General features: G+C 49.9%; 4 protein-coding genes across 4 annotated transcripts; 2 read left to right on the top strand and 2 right to left on the bottom strand.

Moving 5' to 3' along the window:
- Positions 1-389: 389 nt before the first annotated feature.
- On the bottom strand, positions 390-2,437 carry Ydjc (YdjC chitooligosaccharide deacetylase homolog). The gene is made up of 5 exons (XM_048343396.1): positions 2,007-2,437; positions 1,765-1,924; positions 1,473-1,572; positions 1,210-1,387; positions 390-1,027 (listed from the first exon to the last, which is right to left on the bottom strand). The coding sequence occupies exons 1-5, from the start codon at positions 2,168-2,170 to the stop codon at positions 661-663; spliced, it is 969 nt and encodes a 322-aa protein (XP_048199353.1). The 5' UTR covers positions 2,171-2,437; the 3' UTR covers positions 390-660.
- Positions 2,438-4,044: 1,607 nt separating this feature from the next.
- Positions 4,045-4,353, bottom strand: LOC125349337 (60S ribosomal protein L39-like). The gene has a single exon (XM_048343400.1). The coding sequence runs from the start codon at positions 4,342-4,344 to the stop codon at positions 4,189-4,191; it is 156 nt and encodes a 51-aa protein (XP_048199357.1). The 5' UTR covers positions 4,345-4,353; the 3' UTR covers positions 4,045-4,188.
- A 114-nt stretch (positions 4,354-4,467) lies between these two features.
- On the top strand, positions 4,468-12,262 carry Ccdc116 (coiled-coil domain containing 116). Its single transcript, XM_048343395.1, is given in 6 exon segments — positions 4,468-5,544; positions 5,793-5,929; positions 8,595-8,886; positions 8,889-9,139; positions 9,256-9,834; positions 11,111-12,262. Coding segments are annotated over 5 exon segments (1,989 nt in total). The 5' UTR covers positions 4,468-5,544; positions 5,793-5,857; the 3' UTR covers positions 11,906-12,262.
- A 4,809-nt stretch (positions 12,263-17,071) lies between these two features.
- Positions 17,072-20,069, top strand: Sdf2l1 (stromal cell derived factor 2 like 1). Its single transcript, XM_048343398.1, has 3 exons — positions 17,072-17,301; positions 17,630-17,826; positions 19,679-20,069. Exons 1-3 carry the CDS (start codon positions 17,115-17,117, stop codon positions 19,958-19,960), a joined length of 666 nt encoding a protein of 221 aa, XP_048199355.1. The 5' UTR covers positions 17,072-17,114; the 3' UTR covers positions 19,961-20,069.
- Positions 20,070-24,171: the final 4,102 nt, after the last annotated feature.

Below are 24,171 nucleotides of genomic sequence, written 5' to 3'. Positions count from 1 at the left end.
GGCTCAAAGTGGTAGAGCACTAGCCTTGAATAAAAAGGCTCAGGGACAGCACCAAGGCCCATGACCAACAAAAAAGAAAAAAGGAAGCCTTGTCAGGTGCAGTAGCATGTGCCTGTCCCAGCTACTTAGGAGGCTTGAATCAAGGAGTTCAAGGCCAGAATGGGACACCCCTCTCCATGTCAAAATCCAAACTGAAAACACTGAAACATGAACAAAACTAGAATGTAGAGATGCTTTTGCTTATATTTTCTGAAACATTTTCTTTTGGTTTGGGCCACAGAAGAGTTGCTCTATATCCAATCTCTTTTTGTGAAAGTTTTCTGTGCACTATTTATAAACCACCCAAGTCTGAAAGATACAGTTATTCTTTTATTAACATTCATTATCCATTGCCCCTGAGCAATCAGTTTTGACAATGCAACACGAATTGGCTCTGCAGGCCCTAAGTCAAGATGTCACAAATTGCAGGCAGGCATAAGCAGCGGCCCCAGAACTATTTACCTCTCTGAGCCATATGAACACAGAGCTGGGCACAGAACTGGCAGTGTCTTACCCTGGGAAGTCAGACTGCTCAAAGTCCTGTTTCCAGGTTGTGCAAGAGCTTAATCTTGACCATTTCCTCTACACTTAGGGGCAGTGGTGCTTAGCTGGGTGCTGGTGTCAAGGTGAAGGCTCCAGGATAGATTCCAGAGTTGGCTCACAAGGAACTCCTTCCTCAGCCCACTTGGAGTTCAGATCATCAAGAGTACAGAGCTGTATGCTCTCCTGGGCAAGCTGGGTCTTCAGTGTAGGTTCAGTGAGGACTTGGAGCTCATGCAGCCGCTCCCAAGAGCAGGAAAAGGCGTCTGGGCCCTCACCACAACCCCCGGATGGAGGCACACTCGGGTAACCTGGGTGGACCATCAACTCCGCTGTCAGAGGCTTGCCCGCTGGAATATCTTCCAGGGCTCGCGCCAAGGCCCCCAACAAGCGATGAGCAGACATGTGTCGGCCACAAGTGCTCAGGCCCACGAAGGCATCAGTCCACCTGTGAGTGCCAGGACAAGAGCTGCAGCAGGGCGAGGCAGACAGCCGGGCAGAACTTGATGGGGGCAGCCAGTGGATGTTTGACCCATTTCCGGGGTAGGAAAAGAACCAGGCCAGGCAAATAAACGCCCTGGATCCCATGGCGGGGAGAACCAGAGGACTGGAGTGGGAAGGGGTGCTCACCGCAGGCCGTGTCGGGAGAAGGGGCCCACGGCGGCCCGGGCATCGCGCTCCACAGTGCTGGCAAAGGTGTGCGCCGGTGTTTCCAGCCAAGTGCAGCTGTCCACGCCGCGTTCCACCGGAAGCCGTGTGAAGCGCACCCCGTAAGCACGCAGCACCTCAGCAAACACCTGACACACGCCTGCTGGAGGATCAGGTTTAGGGAGGAGCAAAACTCCTCACCCGGGATCACCACCCCTTAAACATGGGAGCCGCAGTCCACACACCTGGGAGCACGTGTATGTGCTGGTGCGCATCCACGTGCGTGGGGGCTCTGCCCAGCATTTCCCAGAAGCGGCTCACTTGGGCCTCTAGCTCCTCCCGCACCTAGGGGGAGAGGTACAGACACCTTAAGCTTCCAGGTGAGCTACAGAGGGTCTCCTCTCTGTGCTACCGGTGTGATTGCTCCAGTGTGGGAATGAGGAAGTAGCGCTCTTCCCCCTAACGAATTCTTGGTACCCTCTGGACTGAGCTTTGGGGGTCATCGTGCGCCATCTTCCTGCAGGCGCGCCGCCGCACCTGGGGCAAAGCTATGTCTCCGGCTGCTACCGCCTCCCGGAATCCCATCTTGCCAAGGAAGAAGCCTTCCGGGTTGAGCAGCGACGAGTTGCCGTGGCGGGCTGGGCCCACCGGGCGGCCCTCGGACAGGTTGGCGTGGAGGCCCGTGGGGATGCTGTACCTGCGGGCGGAGCTCGAGCGGGAGCACAGGCAGCCGCCAGGCCCCCCAGACCCACCCGATCCTGTAAGGGGATCGTCCTCACCTGCGGGCCAGCTCCGCCGCGCTCTCGGCCGATGTGCCGTTGACCAATAGGGACACGCTGGTCACGGTTCCTGCCAAGAAGGCCGCCAGGATGCCCTCATCGCGTCGCGGGCAGTAGCCAAAGTCATCCGCGGTGACCACCAGCTGCACGCGCGGCCAGGCCATGATCGCGGGGAACCCTCCGCTCGACCTAAGGGGTGGAGGCTGGACACCTCCGGCTCAGCGCTTACAAGCAGCAGGAGGCCCCGCCCCGACGCTCACGCCCAAACTCGGCTTCGTTATCGCCATCTAGTGGTTCTTGGCGGGCACTGCAGCCACTCCGCCGATTGCTCTCAAAGATCCAATACACCAGTGTCTATAGCATCCCAGAACTTTCCTTGACTACAAAACTGAAATTTGAAGACAGAGAGCAAGCGAGCGACCGAGCTAGAGAACGCCAATACTAGAGCTTTAACTCAGAGCTTGGGCACTATCCTTTAGCTTGTTTGCTCACTGCTCCACTTCCAGCTTTTTGGTGGTTAATTGAAGAAAAGAGTTTAACAGATTTTCCTGCCCAGGCTGGCTTCAAACCGTGATCCTCAGATCTCAGCCTCCGGAGTATCTAGGATTACAGGCTGGAAGAACCAGCCCCTGATCCCTTTTCCTTACTTTTATAGTAAGATCTATGAGCTTTTTCATTTAGTTATTTTATTTAAAAGTTGTCTATTGTCCTTTGCTAATGTTTTTCTAAGCATTAGAAGCAATGAAATATAAACAATACAATATAATTTTATTATTAAGGCTACTATGGGACTGGGAATGTGGCTTAGTGGTAGAGTGCTTGCCTAGCATGCATGAAGCCCTAGATTCGATTCATCAGTACCATATAAACAGAAAAGGCTGGAAATGGCTCTGTAGCTCAGGTTGGTAGCCTTGAGCAAAAGAAGCCCAGGGACAGTGCTCAGGCCCTGAGTTCAAGACCCAGAGCTGGCCAAAAAAAAGAAGGGGAGGCTATGATTTCTTAAGCCAGGTAATGAGGACTTTTTTTTTTTTTTCTGTCGTGGGACTTGAACTCAGGGGCTGGGCACTACTGGCCCTGAGCTTCTTCACAGGAGCTCTACTACTTTGAGCCACAGAGCCACTTCCGGTTTTCTGGTGGTTTATTGGAGTCTCATGGTTTACCTGCCCAGGCTGGCTTTGAACCTCAATCCTCAGATCTCATCCTCCTGAGTAGCTAGTGTTACAGGCATAAGACACTGGTGCCAGACATGAGTGCATTTCTTTTTGGATGTGACCCCTTTATTCGCTTTCCAGTTATCCTCTTCCATCCTTGCCCACAGTTACATAGTTCATTTTTCACATAGTATCTACTAAAAGGAAGCTCTTTTTTTGTCAGTCATGGGGCTTGAACTCAAGGCCTGGTCTCTGTCCCTTTTGTTCAAGGCTAGTGCTCTACCACTTGGAGCCACAGCTCCACTTCTGGTTTTCTGGTGGATGATTGGAGATAATGTCTCATGGACTTTCCTGCTTGGGCTGGCTTCAAACTGGGATCTTCAGGGCTGGGGATATAGCCTAGTGGCAAGAGTGCCTGCCTCGGATACACGAGGCCCTAGGTTCGATTCCCCAGCACCACATATACAGAAAACGGCCAGAAGCGGCGCTGTGGCTCAAGTGGCAGAGTGCTAGCCTTGAGTGGGAAGAAGCCAGGGACAGTGCTCAGGCCCTGAGTCCAAGGCCCAGGACTGGCAAAAAACAAAAAAAAAAACAAAAAAAAAAAACTGGGATCTTCATATCTCATCCTCCTAAGTAGTTAGGATTACAGGCATGAGCCACGCCTGGCAGGAAGCCTTTTCTTTTTCTTTTTTAAAAATGTACTTTATTATTATAGAGGTGATGTATAGAAGGGTTACATTTATATGAGTCAGTCATCTAAGAAAGCTTTTTCTTAGTTAAAAATTCTAAGCAAGAAAATAAATGACCACTTATATCAATGTTTCATCTGAGAAATCATTAGACCTCGATACTGTCTCCAGTTTATAACCTCACTTTTTTAAAGGTTGAACATATTTATTACTGTGCCCATTCTTAAAGTAACCAAAGAAAAATCAGTTTAAAATGCCCAACTGTCAGTCCAGGCAGTATTGACATTTCGGCTTGACTGGCTCATGGAAGAGCATAAATATGTGGGCATCTGGTGCAATTCCTTACAGACCCAGCTTGCTTCTCCTCCAGTGTCTTCTCTTGAAGTTGTACCTGATTTTGTTACCAGTTTTCATCCGAATCCACTGGGGAATGGGGCGATTTTGCTTTTGTTTCTTGGCCAGAAACTGCTTGATTCTGAAAGTCTTGTGAGAAGACATGATTAGAAGCACAGATATGGGGTTACCACGATGGCGAACAAAAGCTAAAGAGCTATAACCTCACTTTTTGCCCCTTGTAAAAAAAATCTTTATCCATGTTTTCTGATAATCATTATGATAGGCAGTTTTTATTGTAATGAGGCTATCTTGATTTCTATGGAAAGTATAGCATTTATTTGGGCCCAACCTATAAGATTGGTAGTCTCACTCCCATTTTTACAGATAAACAGAGTCCAAAGAGGAGGTGTGTGGTCATCACTACTGAGTGGTGGAGCTGAGATAGTTTTCTGCAGCTCTGAGCCTGTATCCTTTGTCTGATCCCCTAGATCAGGGCAAAGAGGACAAAGTAGAACTTCAGAATTATAAACATCACTGGGTCTTGTAAGGATTGAAGGCCTCAAAGGGCCCTTCAACCTAGATTTTTATATAAAGACTGCTGTGTTCCATCATAGTGATTGGAAAGGTGAAACTGACATTAAGCCTCTCTGCATGCTAGGTAGTGTGAATATTAGAAATTAGAGATAATTGCCTCAGTTCCTGTTCCAAAGGAGTACCATCTGGTAGACAAATAAGTAAAAAAAAAAAAATTATATGGGGCTTCTCTTACAGTTCTGTGTGTATTGTATGAGGATTTTATGTAATCCCCAAACTCCCACAAAGAATAATGCTCAACCCTTTTCAGATGAGTTCATGCTCAAATTGAATCATACTAGCAAAAACAGCAAAGCCAGGAGTTGAAGCTTAGGCTATGCCTGAAGGCCAGGACTCTTTATACTGTTCCCTGAAAGACTGGGGTCATAGACACTGGATGTAGACGGAAAGCAGCGTAATGACCAGGGAGGAACTGAGGAAAGTGTTTATGTCAGTGGTGGGGGCCTTAGCTTTTGCCCTAAATATGATCTGAGCCCCAGCTTCATAGCCCCTTCTGGGAGGACAATGCTGGAGTATCAGCCATTCTCAGCTCTCGGTAGCTGACAGAAGTGGGCCTTCCAGAGCGTCCAGTGAGAGGAGGAGCCAAGAATGACCACGCCCCCAACCATTGTGTCGGGGGAGCTAGTGAGAAAGAGATGTGCTATTATCCAATCAGGACCCTGTATGTAAATGAGCAGGCGAGGGAGGCTCTTGGGCGATTCTAGCCACTCTTTTCAGTCTGCACGGATCGAGGAAACCCGATCCGAGCTCAGTGCGGCCTGGACTCTGGTGAGTGGTCAGAATGCCAGGGCGACCCTGGTCTGGGAGGAGGGAGGATTGGACATATACCCAGACCCAGGGTTGGTGACTCTGAAATGGGACAGTTAGCAGAAGCCTGGGGGGTGTTGAGCAAAGGAAGGGCCCGATGCACCGAGGACACAGGGTGTGGGGAACAAGGGCCCTTAGGGCCACCAGAACCATGAAGGACCGTGTGGATTCTCATGCCATCTTCCTCCCTACCCCCCCTCCCCGCCTAGAGGAGTCCTTGGCTGTGCTGCCAGCCTAAGAGAGAGGAAGCAGGGAAAGCTTGTCTACAAGCATCATGGCTAGCTACCACCGCCAATCCGGATACCTGGCCGACGATGAGGCTGGCCACAGCACTTTTGTGGCTCGGGTAAGTGTGCCCAGCAGACCACCACCTCCTTTCTCACTTTTGACTTTCTCACTATTGACTCTCCTCACTGGGCCTCTTAGTGAAGCATTTATGTAGTGTTGACCTCTCTATGTCTGCCTGCTGCATCCTGATCATCTTCCATTTCCTGTGCCCCTCTTGATCATCTTCCATTTCCTGTGCCCCTCTGACACAGCCAAGGCCTAGGACTCAAGTTGGATAGCCAGGGATCAAAGGCTCTTGTTGTACAACAATGAATACAGAATTGGTAGCTCTGAATGAATTAAGGGATGGAGAACTGGGTGCTGGTGGCTCATGCCTCTAATCCTACCTAGTCAGGAGGTTGAGATCTGAGGGTTGCGATTTGAAGTCAGCTCAGGCAGCTCTTGTCTCCAATTAACCACCAAAAAGTCACATATGGAAGGGTAGCTCAACTGGTAGAGTGGCAGTCTTGAGGGAAAAAGCCAAATGAGAGTGCAGGGTCCTGAGTTCAAGTTCCATTATTGGGTTATGCGCATGTGTGCATGCACACAGACACATATACACACACAAAAGCTGAGAGGGGTTCAAAATTTCCCATTCATACCCTATGTGCGTACAGAGTCCAGTTTGCTTTCAGACCCCCAGCCTCACTTTATAGATGAGGAAATTGGACCTCAAGAGGGGGTACTGTGGGCACTGTCACCCAGCCTAAAGATAACAAAGATGCCGGGCTAGATTTACCTCCCCTGGTGCAGGGATGTTAAGCTTACTCCCTTATCAGTGCTCCCCTTTTCACCCTCTCCCCAGGGCACCTGACCAGCAGGCGGCCAAGGTGGGGTGCACGTGGCCGAACGAGATCCCCTTTTCCTCCCTCCTTACCTACCAAGGAAGCCAGGCGCAGACGGATCTCGTAGCAATCCAATTTAATCGGGAGGGGCTCACAGTAATATAGTAGTGATGACGAGGATTGAGCATGAGCTGGAGATAGGCTGGCGAGCTTGTCATCCAAGAGCAGCTCCCAAGGACCTCCCTCATGGGCTAACGTCACTTCCCATAGTACCGAAAGGGGAGCACTCGTGCTTGCTGGCGCAAGGTGGGGGATGGTCTCAAAGCTACCCCTTCTGTTCCGGACCCAGAAGGAGATAGGTGTGGCTCACTTCCACACTGCCTCAGGGCTGGGGGAAGGGCGGCATCTCGGTAGCCGGGAGTGCTCTCCTTGCCCTTCCCCCCTTAAGGCCAAGATGAATCCCCAACACAAAGACAAGCATCCTAACCTAGGATTGAGTGTGTGTGTGTGTGTGTGTGTGTGTGTGTGTGTGTGTGTCTGTCTCTCTCTCTCTCTCTACTGGGGCTTGAACTTAGGGCCTGGTTGCTGTCCCATACTTTTTCACTCAAGGCTGGTGCTCTGCTCTACTACTTATGTCATAGCTTTACTTCCAGGTTTTTGGTGATTTATTGGAGATAAAAGTTTTGTGGATTTTCCTGCCCTGGATAGTTTTGAGCTGCAATCCTCAGATCTTAGCCTTCTAAGTAGCTAGGATTAAAGATGTGAGCCAAGGGCTAGGAATGTGGCTTAGAGGTAGAGTGCTTGCCTAGCATGCATGAAGCCCTAGGTTCAATTCCTCAGTACCACATAAGCAGAAAAAGCCAGAAGTAGTGCTGTGGCTCAAGTGGTAGAGTGCTAGCCTTAAGCAAAAGAAGCACAGGGACAATTTCTAAGCCCTGGGATCTAGCCCCAGGACTGGCAGAAAAATAAAGATGTAAGCCATCAGTGCTCATTGGGTTAAATTACTTCTTTCTTTTTTTTTCCAGTCCTGGAGCTTGAAGTCTGGGCTTGGGCACTATCATTTCCCTTGAGCTCCTTTTGCTCGAGGTTAGCACTCTACCATTTGAGCTACAGCGGCCACTTTAGCTTTTTCTGTCATTAATTTGGAGATGAGAGTCTCACGGACTTTCCTGCCCAGGCTGGCTTCAAACTACAATACTCAAATCTTAGCCTTCTGAGTATCTAAATTATAGTCATGATTCTCCGGTGCCTAGCTTAAGTGATTTTTTTTTTTTTTTTTTGCCAGTCTTGGAGCTTGAACTCAGGGCCTGGGCATTGTCCCTAAGCTTCTTTGGCTCAAAGCCAGCACCCTACCACTTGAGCTACAGTACTACTTCTGCTCTTTCTGTTTATGTGGTACTGAGTAATCAAACCCAGGGCTTCATGCATGCTAGGCAAGCACTCTAACCTCTAAGTCACATTCCCAGACCCTTTAGTGACTTTTTTTTGGGCCAGTCCTGGGGCTTGAACTCAGGGCCTCAGGGCCTAAGCAATATCGTTGAGCCTCTCTGTGTTCAAGGCTAGTGCTCTACCACTTGAGCCACAGTGCCACTTCCAGCTTTTTCTGTTTATGTGGTACTGAGGAATTGAGCCCAGGGCTTCATGCATGCTAGTCCACTAAACAACATTCCCAGCTCCTTAAGTAACTTTTAATGTGCAGTTCCAAGGCTGGAAATACTTAGTGATGGAGCACTCACGTTAACATGCTCTTAAGTCCTGGGTTCAGTCTCCAGAACCACCAAAAGAAAAGTCATTTCACTGCTTAGTCCCCAAGCAGCTCCTACACTTTAGGAGTTCCCCGGGGACAACCCCAACCCCTTGCAGGGCATCTTGCCCACTGTGACAAGCCTGTCTACTCAGGTGCAGCCCAAGAAGCCATTGTTGCCAGAAATGGGGCCAGCCTTCAAGCCAGGTCACATGCCACATCCACCATCAGTGAAGGGCAGTTCAGCACACCGAAGGCGCCGCCTCGACCCGACTTGCCCCCAGGCCTTTGGTGGCTTCCTGGATTTCCTGACTGAGGGCCAGATACTGGACAGCCTGCAGTCAGTGGTGGAAGAGGCAACAGAGCGTATGGCTGGCATGAAGACAAACACTGGGGTACCGCTGGTGGAGGTGCAGGACCCCGTGGAAGTGCCAGCTCCTGTGCGGCGGCCAGGACCCGACCAAGTTTCAGCACCGTGCACAGGCACCGTGCTCAACCCACCCTCTGCACTGGACACCTCAACAATTACCCATCCTCTTCCAGCTCCATGTCTGATTCCTATCCCAACCTCAAAGCTGGCTGTTTGGGCTTCCACTTCCGGGACAGTGACTTGGATGTCCAAGACTCCCTGCCATTGGTAAAGGACAAACTCCTGCTGGAGAAAAGCCTCAAGAGAATGCAACGACTGGAGAACAAAGGGGTGAGATCTGGGGCCACAGCTTGGGGTGAGTTGGGGGTAGACCCAAATCTAGGGCTTGGGTCAAGCCTGGCTTGCATGCTCCAGAATGCCTCTTAGAGTCCCTGTCTCTCTTGCAGAGAGGTCTGAGTCAACGCTATTCCCAGGGGTACTCTCAGCTGTGGAACCTGCCGACCAACAGCCAGTGGACTCGGGAGCAGTCCCTGCCCTGGTTCTCAGAGCTGCTGGGCTCCAGAGCAGGCACCCCTGGGGCATCAGAGCGGGGATCTGGAGAACATGAGTTCATATTGCCCAAACGAGAGTTCAAGAAGATGAAGTCCTTGTTGAGCCAGTCAGCATCCTTTGATCTGCCACGCTACTGCTCACTCCGTGAACCTCATCGCACTTTGGATTTCCTGGCCAACCAGCACCTCTTCCCAGCCCTGCAGAGTGTGATCAGCCAGGCTGTGGAAAAGCTCAGCAGTGCCCGTCGCCACAATGGCTGCCCTCTCTTTTATGGGAACATGGAGCCCAGTCCAAAGCTCCCAGTTACCCATCTGCTGCAGCCAGACTTTAAGATGGCTATACCCACCGACAAAGAAGACGCTGATTCCTTTCCTACCAGAGCCTCCAGCCCCAAGACACCTTACAGGAAAAGCAAGACCAGACGGGTCTCCCCCCTACCTACTGCCCAGCTGGCCACCAGATTCAGGCTCAAGGTGACACCCACAGAAGAGCCCAATGTCCCCAGGCCCTTGTCCCACCCCATGCAGGGGATACCTAATTCAGATCCCCAATTACCCAAATCACCTGTGGGCCTGGACTCCAGCCAGAGGGCCTAGCTCAGGCATGGCCACCATATCACCCTTCCCACCCCTGGGATCACAATAGAGGCCTCCAGCCAGGGTTGCCTGTCAGTCATCCACTTGCCCTTTCCTGCCTGCCTCCCCTTTCCTCCATAGTCTTCCACTCTCCTCAGTGAGGAGTGTCTCCCATTCCCCAAGATTGCCCTACTCTCCTCTTTGGAAGGAAGCATCTCTCCCTCTCCTCGTTTTCCCCATGCTCCTGTGGATAAGGACCATTTCCTCTTCTCCCCATGTTATCTTTGATCCCTGCCTTTTGTCTCCTCTTCACACACTTCACTGTCCAGTGTAGGGCTAGGAGTCTTGGGGAAACATTTGGCAAGGGAGTACTCTTTCATCCACCACTACTAGCAGACACTGTTACTTGCCAAAGTCAAAGTCTCCTGGCTTTCACTGTGGAAACCTCTTGGATACAGTGCAAGCTTTTGGGGGACTAGGAATCCTGGCTTAACTACTATCAAGTATTGTCAAAGACAAATAAAGGCTCTTCTTCTTTCTTCTTCTTCTTTGTTAAATCCTGGGTATTTTTTAACATCTGTTTGTGAATCTTGGAGGTCCTCCCACATGGAAGAGGGTCCTGCCCCTCGTGGACAGCAACCATTGTCCAAAGCAGGACCTAAAATCCTGTATCCTAGGGTTTACTTACCTCTAACTGATTCAGGACAATCTGATGTCTCTGCCCTCCTGAGGGAACACTGCTTAAGAAGGTAATGTGGAAGATATAAGTGGTCTCACCCAGTGGGTCTCCAGCATTCCTCCAGTTCTGCCTTCATTTCGCAGAGCCTAGCTATGCTTCCCTCTGAATAAGAGGTTTGGCATGAGCTTGCCAGTCTATCAAGACTTAGGTTTACTGACACTGATGGAGGCCACTGGCCTTGCCCAAGGCCCAAGGGGAGAGGCAGAGGAAATAAGAGTAATAGTTGGCTGTTGAATATGACAGCATGGCAGCTGCGGTGGAGCTGTATCCTGAGTGTGGCAAGCAGGGCTTGTGTGGTGGTGATGGGCAGGGGTGGTGGGAGAGGGGCTGAAAAGGAAGGTGCTGTGGATGTGATGGGTGTCACAGGACAGCAAGAAGGGCAAGTCTGACAAGGGGTGACACATCTCATTTTTCCATTCCTTGATTGCTGTGCAGAACACCATCACCAGGTTCTCCAAGAAGAAACCACTGCCCTCCATCTTGTCTGAGACGAGCATAACAAGCCCTTGGCAAGAAGAACTCACCCATCTTTTGACTGAAAAAGCTGTCTCCTTGCTCATCTACAAGTACAAGTTCGAGAACAACCTCAGAAAGCAACTTGGCTTCATCTCCTTTCCTGTCACCGAGGTTCTCATGGATATTTTCCTGGGCTTCAAGAAGGTGAAGGGTTCCCACATCTGCCTGTCCTCGAAAATTGACTGGAGCTGCCTGTTACACAAACTAGAGGAGGCTGAATTAGAACAGCAGGCCTCGATGCATTCCTTGAAGCAGGCCTCAAAGCAGTCCTTGAAGCAGGACTCCCATACAGCAGCCAACCTGCCTGACACCTCCCAAGAGGTTACTACTCAGCAGGAAACCACTGAACCCAGCACACAGTCCATGCATCAGCTTGAGCCAGTCACTGACATGAGCCAGGAACAGGTTGCCACGGAGTCCCACAATGAGTTGCCAATTTTCCAGCTGCTCAGTCCTCGTGGATCTATTGAAGTTGAGGAGCACACACCCTCAAGCTTGTCAGAGCCCAACCTCTCTCTGTTCTCCCTCATCAGCAAGGGCTCTAAAGTCCACAAGTCCAAGGAAATGGTGAACGTGGAGGACAGTAAAGAGAGTGAAGAGGAGAACCAGTTTGAGGTTGAGGAAGAAGAAGCCTCTGAAGATGAGAGCCTCCCTGAGCATGCATTAGAGGCTCTGATCAGCTCCTTGGACATGGGCCATGGTGAACCCCCATGACATCCCTGGAAGCCACGCCCAGTCCTCCATTCCCTGTTGCTGCTGCTCCTCCATCAGAGTAGTTGCTCACCCAGCCCCCCCTGCCCTGAACAGAGGTCAGGATGGACTGAATGCTCATGAGGAGTTCTGTTGACACTCTCAGGGGAACAAATAAGAGAGAAAAAATAAAATAAAATATGTATTGATGGAGCCGAGTCATTTCAACTAGCCATCTCATCATCATTTTCCTTGAACTTATGCCTCTTCCCTTGTGTTAAGTACCTTCAAGTTGGGTTAGCCCTAGCTGCTGGTCTTTGAGAGAAGCTAGTAGTATTCTTACCCTGAACTTCATATGCTCTGCCTTGGAGCTAATTGTTTTGCTTTATTTTGTTTGTGCTGGCACCAGGGCTTGAATTTAAGGCCTGAGTACTGTCCTATAGCTTTTCTTTCTTTTTCTTTTTTTGCCAGTCTGGGCCTTGAACTCAGGGCCTGAGCACTGTCCCTGGCTCCTTTTATGCTCAAGGCTAGCACTCTGCCACTGGAGCCACAGTACCACTTCTGGCTCTTTCCATATATGTGGTGCTGAGGAATTGAACCCAGGGCTTCATGTATGCTAGGCAAGCCATATTCCCAGCCTGTCCCGTAGCTTTTTCGTTCAAGAATGGCACTCTGTGGGACTGCAGGCATAAGCTACTGTCACCCTGCTCATGGCTCCTGCTTTTAGAGGGATTTTCCTTATGCCTTCTCATTTCCTATGCACACTCTCTTGTGGCAACTAAAAACCTGTGCAGGGGGCTGGGAATATGGCCTAAGGGTAAAGTGCTCGTTTTGTATACACGAAGCCCTGGGTTCAATTCCTCAGCACCACATAGAAAAAGCCGAAAGTGGCGCTGTGGCTCAAGTGGCAGAGTGCTAGCCTTGAGCAAAAAGAAGCCAGGGACAGTGCTCAGGCCCCGAGTTCAAGCCCCAAGACTGGCAACAAAAACAAAAACAAAGAAAACAAACAAATAAAAACCTGTGCAGCTACCTTCTCCTGCTATGGTCATGGATATCATAATCCTAACTTGAATTTCCCATGTCTGTTTTGAGGTTTCCACTCCAGGCAACCTTTTTTTTTTTTTTTTTTTTTTGCCAGCCCTGGGGCTTAACTCAGGGCCCAAGCACTGTCCCTGGTTTCTTTTTGCTCAAGGCTAGCACTCTGCCACTTGAGCCACAACACCACTTCTGGCTTTTTCTATATATGTGATGCTGAGGAATTGAACCCAGGGCTTCACGTATACCACTCCAGGCAATCTTATGACTGCTGATCAAGTCATACTGCCCAAAGCTGGCCACATAAGTAATTCTTCAGGAATGGTTCTGGAAGGCAGCTTTCTCTAGAAGGGTCTGTGCACATGGCTCATACTATAACTGGCAGGTTTCCCTTCCAAGCTTCTCCTGGTGTTCCCTGACATCCAACAGTACCTGCTTCCCTTTGCCTTCCTGAGGCATCTTGTTTGTGACCATATACATATGCCTTCCCCCACAGAACAGCTCAACTTTCCCCATATGTTTCTGTGACCTGGTCTCACTTCTAGACAAAAGAACACTGTACCCTTCTAAACGTAGGCTGCAACTGAGGGAAGCCTTGCCTCCATCTGGAGCCCATCTTGATGCAAGGAGAGCAGTCTTGCTTGGCCAAGCTTAATCAGCCTCAGGGACTCAGGGCTCAGATGAGAAGACACGGCAAGTATATGGATCCCTCAAGCCAGGCACGGTTTGCACACCTATCGCACCTATACCCTTAGGTTTGAAGAGAGATTCCTTGGCTGCCATTCTGCAGGACCAAGGTTCTAAAGGTGGCTAGGTCACAGACTCCTTTGTAGCAGACATACCTTTTCTTTGTGCCAGTACTGGAACTTGAACTCAGGGCCTGGGAGCTGTCCCTGAGTTTATTTTTGCTCAAGGCCAGTGCTCTACCACTTGAGACACAGCTCCATTTGGGGCTTTTATTGGTAGTTGGAGATAAGAATCTACAACCTGGACAGACTTCAAACCCAGATCCTCAGATCTCAGTGTTCTGAGTACCTGGGACTAGAGGCATGAGCTACCAACACCTGGCCTTATCTCCAATTAACCAGTAAAAAGCTGAGGTGGAGGTATGACTCAAGTAGTAGAGTGTTACCCTTGAATGAAAAAGCTAAGGGAACATAGGAGGCCCTGAGCTTAAGCCCCACCCCCTTACCCAAAACAAATGTGCTAGGAACTCAGGTCTGTTATCCTAGATACTCAGGAGGAGGTTGAGAACTGAAGATCTCTGCTCAAAGCCAGCTCAGGAAGCCAAATCTGAGTGATTCATCTCCAATTAACCAGCAAAAAGCTGGAAGTAGATGTATGGCTCAAGTGATAGAGCAGAAAAAGCTAAGCAAGAACATGAGGCCCTGAGTTCAAACCTCATTATTGGCATGCACACACACACACACACACACAAACACACACACACACACACACAAGTATTGTAGAAATACTTTATAAGGTTGTAGCTGCCTTTGTGCAAAGTTGTGTGCAGTTTTGTGGGTGTTTTCTTGTTACCAGGCAGGATACAAGAGATCCTCAGATCTCAGCATCCTGAGTAGCTAGGATTACAAGCGTGTGCAATTGATGCCCAGCTTCAAGTTTTGTTATTCCATATGAATTCAAAATAAAAGCCAACATTAAACCTTGCTTTGAGTTCAGTGAGAGAATGTTTGGCCCTGGGTTTGAACCTCAGCGCTACAGAAAACAAAGTAAATTAATACCTTTGAGCTGGCTTTAATACCAATTGTATTATTATTATTATTATTATTATTATTATTATTATTATTATTATTTGGCCATGGGGCTTGAATTCTGTGCCTGGGCACTGTCCCTGAGCTCTTCAGCTCAAGGCTAGTGCTCCACCACTTTTAGCCACAGCCCCACTTCTGGTTTTCTGGTAGTTAACTGGAGATAAGAGTCTTCATGGACTTTCCTGCACAGGCTGGCTTTGAATTGTGATCCTCAGATCTCAGCCTCCTGAGTAGCTAGGACTATAGGCATGAGCCACTGGTGCCCGGTTTCCATGAAAATCTTAAAAACAACAAAAAAAGGCTTAGGGGGGCTGAAGATATGGCCTAGTGGCAAGAGTGCTTGCCTTGTATACATGAAGCCCTGGGTTCAATTCCCCAGCACCACATATTCAGAAAATGGCCAGAAGTGGTGCTGAGGCTCAAGTGGCAGAGAGCTAGCCTTGATCAAGCAAAAAGAAGCCAGGGACAGTGCTCAAGCCCTGAGTCCAAGCCCCAGGACTGGCCAAAAAAAAAAAAAAAAAAAAAAAAAAAGGCCTAGGGCTCAAGTAATAGAGTACTTGCTACAGGGCTCTGAGTTCAAACCCCAGTACTATTTTTAAGGGTCTCTCTCTCTCTCTCTCTCTCTCTCTCTCTCTCTCCTCCCCACTCCTCACTCCCTCTCTCCCCTCCTCTCTCTCTGCCAGTACTAGGGCTTGAACACCTGGGTACTATCTTAGCTTTTTCACTCAAGAATAGTGATTTACCACTTGAGCCACAGCTCCCCTTCTGCTTTTTACTGGTTTATTGGATACAAAAGTCTTTTTTTTTTTTTTTTTTTTTTTTTTTTGCCAGTCCTGGGCCTTGGACTCAGGGCCTGAGCACTGTCCCTGGCTTCTTTTTGCTCAAGGCTAGCACTCTGCCACTTGAGCCACAGTGCCACTTCTGGACATTTTTTATATATGTGGTACTGGGGAATTGAACCCAGGGCTTCATGTATATGAGGCAAGCACTTTTGCCACTAGGCCATATTCCCAGCCCCTGGATACAAAAGTCTTATGGACTGGCTTTAAACTGTAAGCCACAGCTATCAGCCTCCTAAGTAGCTAGTGTTACAGGCATAAACCACCAGTTTTCAGCTCCTTTGGTTTTTCTGAATGCAGAACTGTGAATAGTTTAATATGAACTTAAGTGCATGATTTATCAGACTATTGGGAAGTGGAGCTCAGAGGCAGTTCCTCTGTGACCCCCAGCATAAAGTCTGGAGTGAAGTCAATGTAGGAACTTTGCATGAATAAGTAAACAATGCAGGTTTTCCTCCCTTGAAGACGGAGAGGACCATCCTCTGAGAAGGTATCAAGATGAGAACCCACACATGTCCAGAAGACCTCCTAAGACAGCTTTGTGACTCTTCTGAGAACCTGATATTATCCTCAACACCAAAGCTCCCTGCTGCCCTCTGCTGCCTGACCCAGTGATCACGACAGTTTGGCATGGAATGACTCAAAAGGCTGAGTGACCAGGGGAATTCAGAAACCCCACTGTCCAGGGATTTAGGTGACCCAGTGTCAGAGAGATCAAATAGCTAAGGGATGAATTAATTCCAAGGGTAAAAGACTGAAGGACCAGAGGATTCAGCAATGGTTTCACAGATACCAGAGTTGTGATCACAAAAAATAGTGACTCAATATAGTAGCCTCAAGACTGCAAAGCAGGGAGTTGCTGGCTCACGTCTGCAGTCCTAGCTACTCAAGAAGCTGAGATCTGAGCATCAAAGTTCCAGGCCAGCATGAGCAGAAAAGGATGAGGCTCATCTCCACTTAACTACCAAATAGCCTGGATTATCTAAAGTGGTAGTATCAAGTATCTCAAGTGCTAGTCTTGAGCAAAAAAAAAAAAAAAAAAAAAAAAAGGCTCAAGGACAGGGCCCAGGTTCTAAATTCAAGCCCTAAGTTCAAGCCCTCTGACTGGCACCAAAAAAGAAAGATGGGGAGGAGAGGGAGGGAAGGCGAGAGAGCGCGAGCCGCAGACCCAGGGAGAGATACACGACTGAGGTCCCAGGGATCCAGAATTACGTGCTTCCGGTGCATGAGGGTCTTAAGACCCTGAGGTGGCATTTGGGTGTTCAGTGGCCCTAACGCTCGGAAAGCTCACACCACGCCACCCCTCGGGCTCGTAAAGCTTGGGGCTACAGCCTTGGCATTCATTGGCGACTTCTCCGGAGCGTGGACCAATCAAAACCCTCCTCGTGTCTGCAGCCCCTCCCACCTACCGCTCTGGAAAGCTGGGGGGGTGGGACCCCTTCACGGTAATCCAATGGCAGTGCGGGAGGGGCGCCGCGCGGGATAGCGATTGGCTGCCGCGAGCGGGCGCTGTCAGAGCCGGATTGGCTAGTGGCGGGACGGAAGCTTCCCAGGGTCCCGAGCAGCGGGAGCCGGGCAGCGGCGATGTGGAGCGCGGGCCGCGGCGGGGCTGCTGGACCAGCGCTCCTGGTGTTGCTACTGGCACTTGTGGTGCGGGGCGGTAGCACCTCGAAGACTGGCGCGGGACTCGTGACCTGCGGGTCCGTGCTGAAGCTACTCAACACGAACCACAGGGTGCGGCTGCACTCACACGACATCAAATACGGATCAGGTGCGCAGAGCTGGCGACTGGGGGCGGGCGCATCGCCAGAGGGTGGGGAATTTGAGAAGAGGTCGAGGCGATCCGTGGGATGTCGTGAACTGGGTGGCCAGAGGAGTCTAGAGTCATTGGGGGCCCATCAGAGATAAAGACCAGAGCTTTGAAGGGCCGTCTACATTATTGGGAAGGTCAACAGGGGACTCGGGGTTCAGGCAGGACTGAAGCCGAGTCTTTGGAGTCCAGACTTGGGGTTGTGGGGATAGTTTGATGGTGTTCAAGACCAGCGTCTGGAGTTCTGCGGTTGACAGACCCTTGGGTGGGTGCGGGTGTCACTCCTCAGGCAGCGGCCAACAGTCGGTGACCGGCGTGGAAGCGTCGGACGACGCCAATAGCTACTGGCGGATTCGTGGCGGCTCCGAGGGCGGGTGCCCGCGCGGGCTCCCGGTTCGCTGCGGGCAGGCGGTGCGGCTCACCCACGTCCTCACGGGCAAGAACCTGCACACGCACCACTTCCCCTCGCCGCTGTCCAATAATCAGGTAAGCCCGCTCCCTGACCTCCTCGAGAGGCACCCAGTTTAAGCTTTCTGGGCCTCGGAGAAATGGGAATTTCAATTCTGAAAGGTTACCTGAGCGCCCTCTCTGGTGATCCGGGCCCCTGTCCCCAGGAGCTTCCAGTCCTGCTGAGAGAGATCAGAAGAGAGATCCCTGTCACTAGCTCCTCTTTGGTGGGTAGGTGCGACTCAGAGGGGAGATACCCACAGCCTTCTGGATGTGGAATAGGAAATCCCACAGGGGAGAGAAAATCTCATCAGGGTCTAGAAAGATGAGGAGCTCTCCAGGCCCCAGAGGGGACAACAGCCTTTCCAGACCTTTATAAGAGCATGTGTCAAGACTTGGAGATTAAGTGAGGTGCCACGAGTAATCCTGTAATCCCCTAAAGACCCTGAGATGGCTGGGAATATGGCCTAGTGGTAAAGTGCTCACCTCATATACATGAAGCCCTGGGTTCAATTCCTCAGCGCCATATATGTAGAAAAAGCCAGAAGTGGTGCTGTGGCTCAAGTGGTAGAGTGCTAGCCTTGAGTAAAAAAAAGCCAGGGACAGTGCTCAGGCCCTGAGTTCAAGCCCCAGGACTGGCAAAAAACAAAACAAAACAATCTAAAGGGGCTGGGAATATGGCCTAGTGGCAAGAGTGCTTGCCTCCTATACACGAAGCCCTGGGTTCGATTCCCCAGCACCACATATATAGAAAATGGCCAGAAGTGGCGCTGTGGCTCAAGTGGCAGAGTGCTAGCCTTGAGCAAAAAGAAGCCAGGGACAGTGCTCAGGCCCTGAGTCCAAGCCCCAGGACTGGCAAAAAAAAAAAAAAAAAAAAAAACCCAAAAATCTAAAGACCTGAGAATCACAGTTTGAAATCAACCCAAGACTGAAAGTTTGTGAGGCATTTATCTCCAATTACCCACCCAAAAGCTGGAAGTAAAGTTGTGGCTCCTGTGGTAGAGCACCAGCCTTGAGTGAAAATGCTTAGAGACAGCACTCAGGCTAAGTTCAAACCCTAGTACTGGTACACAATCATGTTATACACACACACACACACACACACACACACACACACTGACATGGAGATCATTGCAGCTGTGGCTGGTAGATTGGGGTGTGTATGTGCAGGGAGTAGAGGGTGGGTGGGAGGGCTAAAACCTCTTTCCCCTTCTCAAAGTACTAACCCCTCTAAAGTCCAGTTTCCAGTCAAGGCCTTTATATCCAAAAGCACTGTCAGGCTTGGTGCTGGTGGCTCATTGCATACCTACCTACTCAGGAAGCTGCAATCTGAGGATTTGTGGTGTGTGTGTGTGTCAGTCCTGGGACTTGAACTGAGGGCCTAGGTGCTGTCCCCAAGCTCTTTTGCTCAAAGCTAGTACTCTACCACTTGAGCCAGAGCTCCAGTTCTAGCTGCTTTGGTGGCTAATTGGAGATAAGAGTCTCATGGAGACTCCTTGGTGCCGTCAGCCTTCTGAGTAGCTAGGATTACAATGAACCACCAGTACCCAGCCTGATAATGCTTTTGGAGATAAAGGCCTCAACTGGAAACTGGACTTCAGAGGGGTTAGACTTGAGGAGAAAGCTTTTAGCTCTCAAGGGACCAGTGATCCCTACATAGATGCCACAGGGTGTGTGTATGTCATAAAATTTCCTGCACTGGGGAAAGAATACTGGTGCGGGGGGAGGGCCAGGGTCCTGCTGTCTTATTTTTGCAGCTGTGGAAGCTGAGGATCACAGAGATGCAGGGAAAGAACTAGAGATGAGTGCACAGGGTCCAAGTGCCCCTGCTAGGCAAGGGGCTTCAGAGGACTCTGTGGTGACCACTTTAATCCATATCCCACATCTACAGGAGGTGAGTGCCTTTGGTGAAGATGGTGAGGGTGATGACCTGGACCTGTGGACAGTGCGCTGCTCTGGGCAGCACTGGGAACGCGAGTCCACCGTGCGCTTCCAGCATGTGGGCACCTCTGTGTTCCTGTCAGTCACTGGTGAGCAGTATGGGAGTCCCATCCGTGGACAGCTTGAGGTGCATGGCATGCCCAGTGCCAACACACACAATACATGGAAGGCCATGGAAGGCATCTTCATCAAGCCTGGCGCAGAGCCCTCTGCAGGTCATGACGAACTCTGAGTGCCCGGATGAGTTGCTGGGTGGCAGGGAGCTCAGCCACTCTCAGCAGAGACTTCGGATTTATAGGGGTCCTCAAGTGCCTTTGTGATTAAAGAATGTTGGTCTGTGATTGTGTTTGTGTGAGTCTGGGGGTGACCAGGACTTTGCTGGCTATCCCAGACCCAGTTTATCATCTATTCTTTTTGTTGTAGTTGGTGGTGGTGGTTATGGGGCTTGAACTCAGTCCTGGGGACTGTCCCTGAGTTCTTCACATTACAATCCTCAGATCTCAGCCTCTTGAGTAACTAGGATTGCAGGTGTGAACCACATTGGTGCCTGGCTTGTGCAAACCTTTTTGATATTCATCTATCCTTTTTTTTTTTTTTGCCAGTCCTGGGGCTTGAACTCAGGGCCTGAGCACTTTCCCTGGTTTCTTTTTGCTCAAGGCTAGCACTTGAGCCACAGCGCCACTTCTGGCCATTTTCTATATATGTGGTGCTGGGGAATCAAACCTAGGGCTTCATGTACACGAGGCAAGCACTTTACCACTAGGCCAGATTTTCAGCCTCTTCTATGCTTTTTAATATTTCTCAGAGCAGTCAACTCTCCTATCTATCCTTAGCTGCCCTGATGTCAAGAAATTGTTCCCCAGCTTTTGAACTTAATGAAATTTCTTATTAAAGGCCAACTTAGATAACTCAGGTTCTCCAGTCCCCCTTGTAGTGTAGACCTCATTCCTGTGAGTGTTGTGGCAATCTTGACACCTGTCTCTGACCAAAGGCCAGGTGAGGACTCTGCCCATCTGCTAGAATGTAGCATTACAGGATCCCTCGCTTTTGGTATAATGGCAACCTACCCTCTACAAACTGCCCAGGGATGTGGCATCTCAGGTCTTCACCACAGCATTCCAAGATCCTAAAGAGAAGAGAATTTACAAAGATGCCTCAAGAGAAAACAACTACAAAGAACACCACCTGCAGAAATCTGAGAGGGCGGGGGACTGGGAATATGGCCTAGTGGTAGAGTGCTTGCCTCGTATACATGAAGCCCTGGGTTCGATTCCTCAGCACCACATATATAAAGAACAGCCAGAAGTGACGCTGTGGCTCAAGTGGCAGAGTGCTAGCCTTGAGCAAAAAGAACCCAGGGACAGTGCTCAGGCCTTGAGTTCAAGTCCCAGGACTGGCCAAAAAAAAAAAAAAAAAAAAAGAAAGAAATCTGAGAGGGCTTACTGGAAAATGGGACACAATCTGGTCAGTGCAAGTATTGAAATTTAAAGGCAGAAGCATAACAAACTGGAGGGCCCAAATAAACCAAGTTCATGGCTCTGCTGGTATGTGGGTTGCCTGTAGAGGTATAGGAAGGGTTTCAGGAACTGCTTGGGGTCCTGGGTGCTGCTTTCCTGAAGAAAGAGCCCAAGGAGAGCTGGAAGTGGCAGTTTGCCAGAAAGGGCTTGGAATAGCATAGACCAAGAACTTCTAGTTGGAAAATCAAGTCCTGGGGCTTGAACTCAGGGCCTGAGCACTGTCCCTGGCTTCTTTTTGCTCAAGGCTAGCACTCTGCCACTTGAGCCACAGCACCACTTCTGGCTTTTTCTATATATGTGGGGCTGAGGTATTGAACCTAGGGCTTCATGTATGCTGGGCAAGCACTCTACCACTAGGCCATATTCTCAGGCCCTTAATTGCCTTTTTTAAATGCTAAGAGAGTGGGGATGAGAGAGACGCTCCAATTGAGTTCTGGGGGATAGGTCATTGTGGGAAAGCCTTGGATCTATTTTTCTCCTTCCTATCCCTTTGAGACCCTGGCCCTCCACTGCCATACTTCTCAAGAGCATCATCCATAATCTATATGCCTCTCTCAGATAAGTCCAAGAGTTTTTTTGTTTTTGTATTTGTTTTTTTTTTTGCCAGTCCTGGGCCTTGGACTCAGGGCCTGAGCACGGTCTCTGGCTTCTTTTTGCTCAAGGCTAGCACTCTGCCACTTGAGCCACAGTGCCACTTCTGGCCATTTTTTATATATGTGGTGCTGAGGAGTCGAACTGAGGACTTCATATATAAGAGGCAAGCACTCTTGCCAGTAGGCCATATTCCCAGCCCCCCAAGAGTTTTTTGTTTATTTTTATGTCAGTCCTGGGGCTTGAACTCAGGGCCTGGGCTCTGTCCCTGAGCTTCTTTTTGCTCAAGGCTAGCATTCTACCACTTAAGCCACAGTGCCATTTCTGGCTTTTTCTGTGGATGTGGTTACTGAGGAATCAAACCCAGGGCTTCATGCATGCCAGGCAAATACTCTACCACTAAGCCACATTCCCAGCCCAGTCTAAGAGATTTTAGTTTCCAACATGTAAAACTGACCCCAGAACTGGCACTAATAAGTAAATAAAAAAATTAATAAATGTTCTACCTGAAAGGTGAAGAAGCTAACTTACCCACCAAAAATGTCTTTCCTCATTTGTTGTGAATTGCTGGACCGGTGGGAGCAATCACATGGTATCACTTCCCACTGTTCTGTGCCTTGGGGAAGGCACTTCTGCAGTCAGAATGAAGCCCTTAGGCAGAACCACAGGTACTGGCAGTGACCATTTTTTTTATGTGCTCAGGGATTCATGGCACAAATGGGCGCACCTAACAGTGTGCACATCTAACAGGGTGCACTTTTAGTCTGTATCCAGATCCACCCTCCCACACCAGGCATACAACACAATGAGGTAAGAAAGGGAAGAACCTGAGCTACCAAAGCTCAGAGTAGAAAATTGGCTCCAGACATATTCAGGACAGAACTAAAAATAAAAAAATACATGGCCTGGTGGTAAAGTGCTTGCCTAGCATACTTGAAGCCCTGGGTTTAATTCCTCAGCACCACATATATAGAAAAAGCCAGAAGGGGCGTTGTGTCTCAAGTGGTAGAGTGCTAGCCTTGAGCAAAAAGAAGCCAGGGCCCTGAGTTCAAGCCCCAGGACTGGAACAAAACAAAACCAAAAACCCAAAACATTAGCAGCAGAACTTGAATTTATTGAACACTTAGAACTGGTATTGGGTGAATGAATTATATAGCATCTAATTTGCTTTTGGCAACAACTATAGAATAGGTTCAATCATTGTCTCCATTTTCTGGAGAAAACGGTTGAGGTTTGTAAAGATCCAAAACTAGCTCTGCCTGCTTCAAAAACATTTGTCCACAGCCACTAAACAGAAAAAAGCAGGAAAGGCCTAGATGCTTAGTTGCTTAAACATTCCTCCTACCTCCCAACACACCCACATTTTCACAACTGTTTAGTGCCAGGAAACATACCCTTCCTGCTCATAAGCCCAGAATCCGTGGATCCCAGTCACTTTTTCTAGGGACCCAAGTATCTTCTTCCCTATACTTCCCACATGTCCCCAAGGCTTCCTGGGCCTCAGGATCCCATCTCCACAGCCCAACTTAACCCAACAGGTTTCCGTGGAGCCCCACTCTGGGCGATGAGCTTAAAGGCAGAAACGGGGGACTACGCCCCTCGGAAGCCCACGGGGTCCGGATGAGTACTCCATCCCGGATGCGCGCAAAGAGTCATCTCTGCACACTGTAGGAAGCGTCTGCGACTGCATTCCACAACAGGCTTGAGGGGGCTGGGGATATAGCCTAGTGGCAAGAGTGCCTGCCTCAGATACAGGAGGCCCTAGGTTCGATTCCCCAGCACCACATATACAGAAAACGGCCAGAAGCGGCGCTGTGGCTCAAGTGGCAGAGTGCTAGCCTTGAGCGGGAAGAAGCCAGGGACAGTGCTCAGGCCCTGAGTGCAAGGCCCAGGACTGGCCAAAAAAAAAAAAAAAAAAAACAAACACACAACAGGCTTGATTGGGGGTTCAAACACTTCCCCCAAACTCGCCCGAGCTCAGCCTTGGGCCACCTCCCACCGGACTTCGAAGGGGTCTGGGTAGGTACAGCTGGAAAGCTGACCGAGATAGGAGCTGAGAAAAAGGCGGGCAAAATTTCCTTTTGATAAGTTATGAATGGAAGAAAGTGTTTGTGGAACTCATTGTTAAAACCACGGGAGCCCCGAGACTCCGGGCGGCGCCGAGCCAATCCAAACCCGGAGGCTATTTTAAAATCTCTCGGGTAACAGCCAATAAAGCGTGCGGGAGGCGCAGCCCCGCGCCGGCGCCGGCCAATGAGCGCGGCGTCAGGCTACGGACCTGGGGGTCCGGCCCCGCCGACTGACTGTCAGCGGGTTAAAGATGGAGCCGGCGGGC

Source organism: Perognathus longimembris, chromosome 3 (genome assembly GCF_023159225.1).
Source record: "Perognathus longimembris pacificus isolate PPM17 chromosome 3, ASM2315922v1, whole genome shotgun sequence".
NCBI lineage: Eukaryota > Metazoa > Chordata > Mammalia > Rodentia > Heteromyidae > Perognathus > Perognathus longimembris.
The sequence above is the reverse complement of the archived record's forward strand: the minus strand, read 5'-3'. Positions and strand labels throughout refer to the sequence as shown.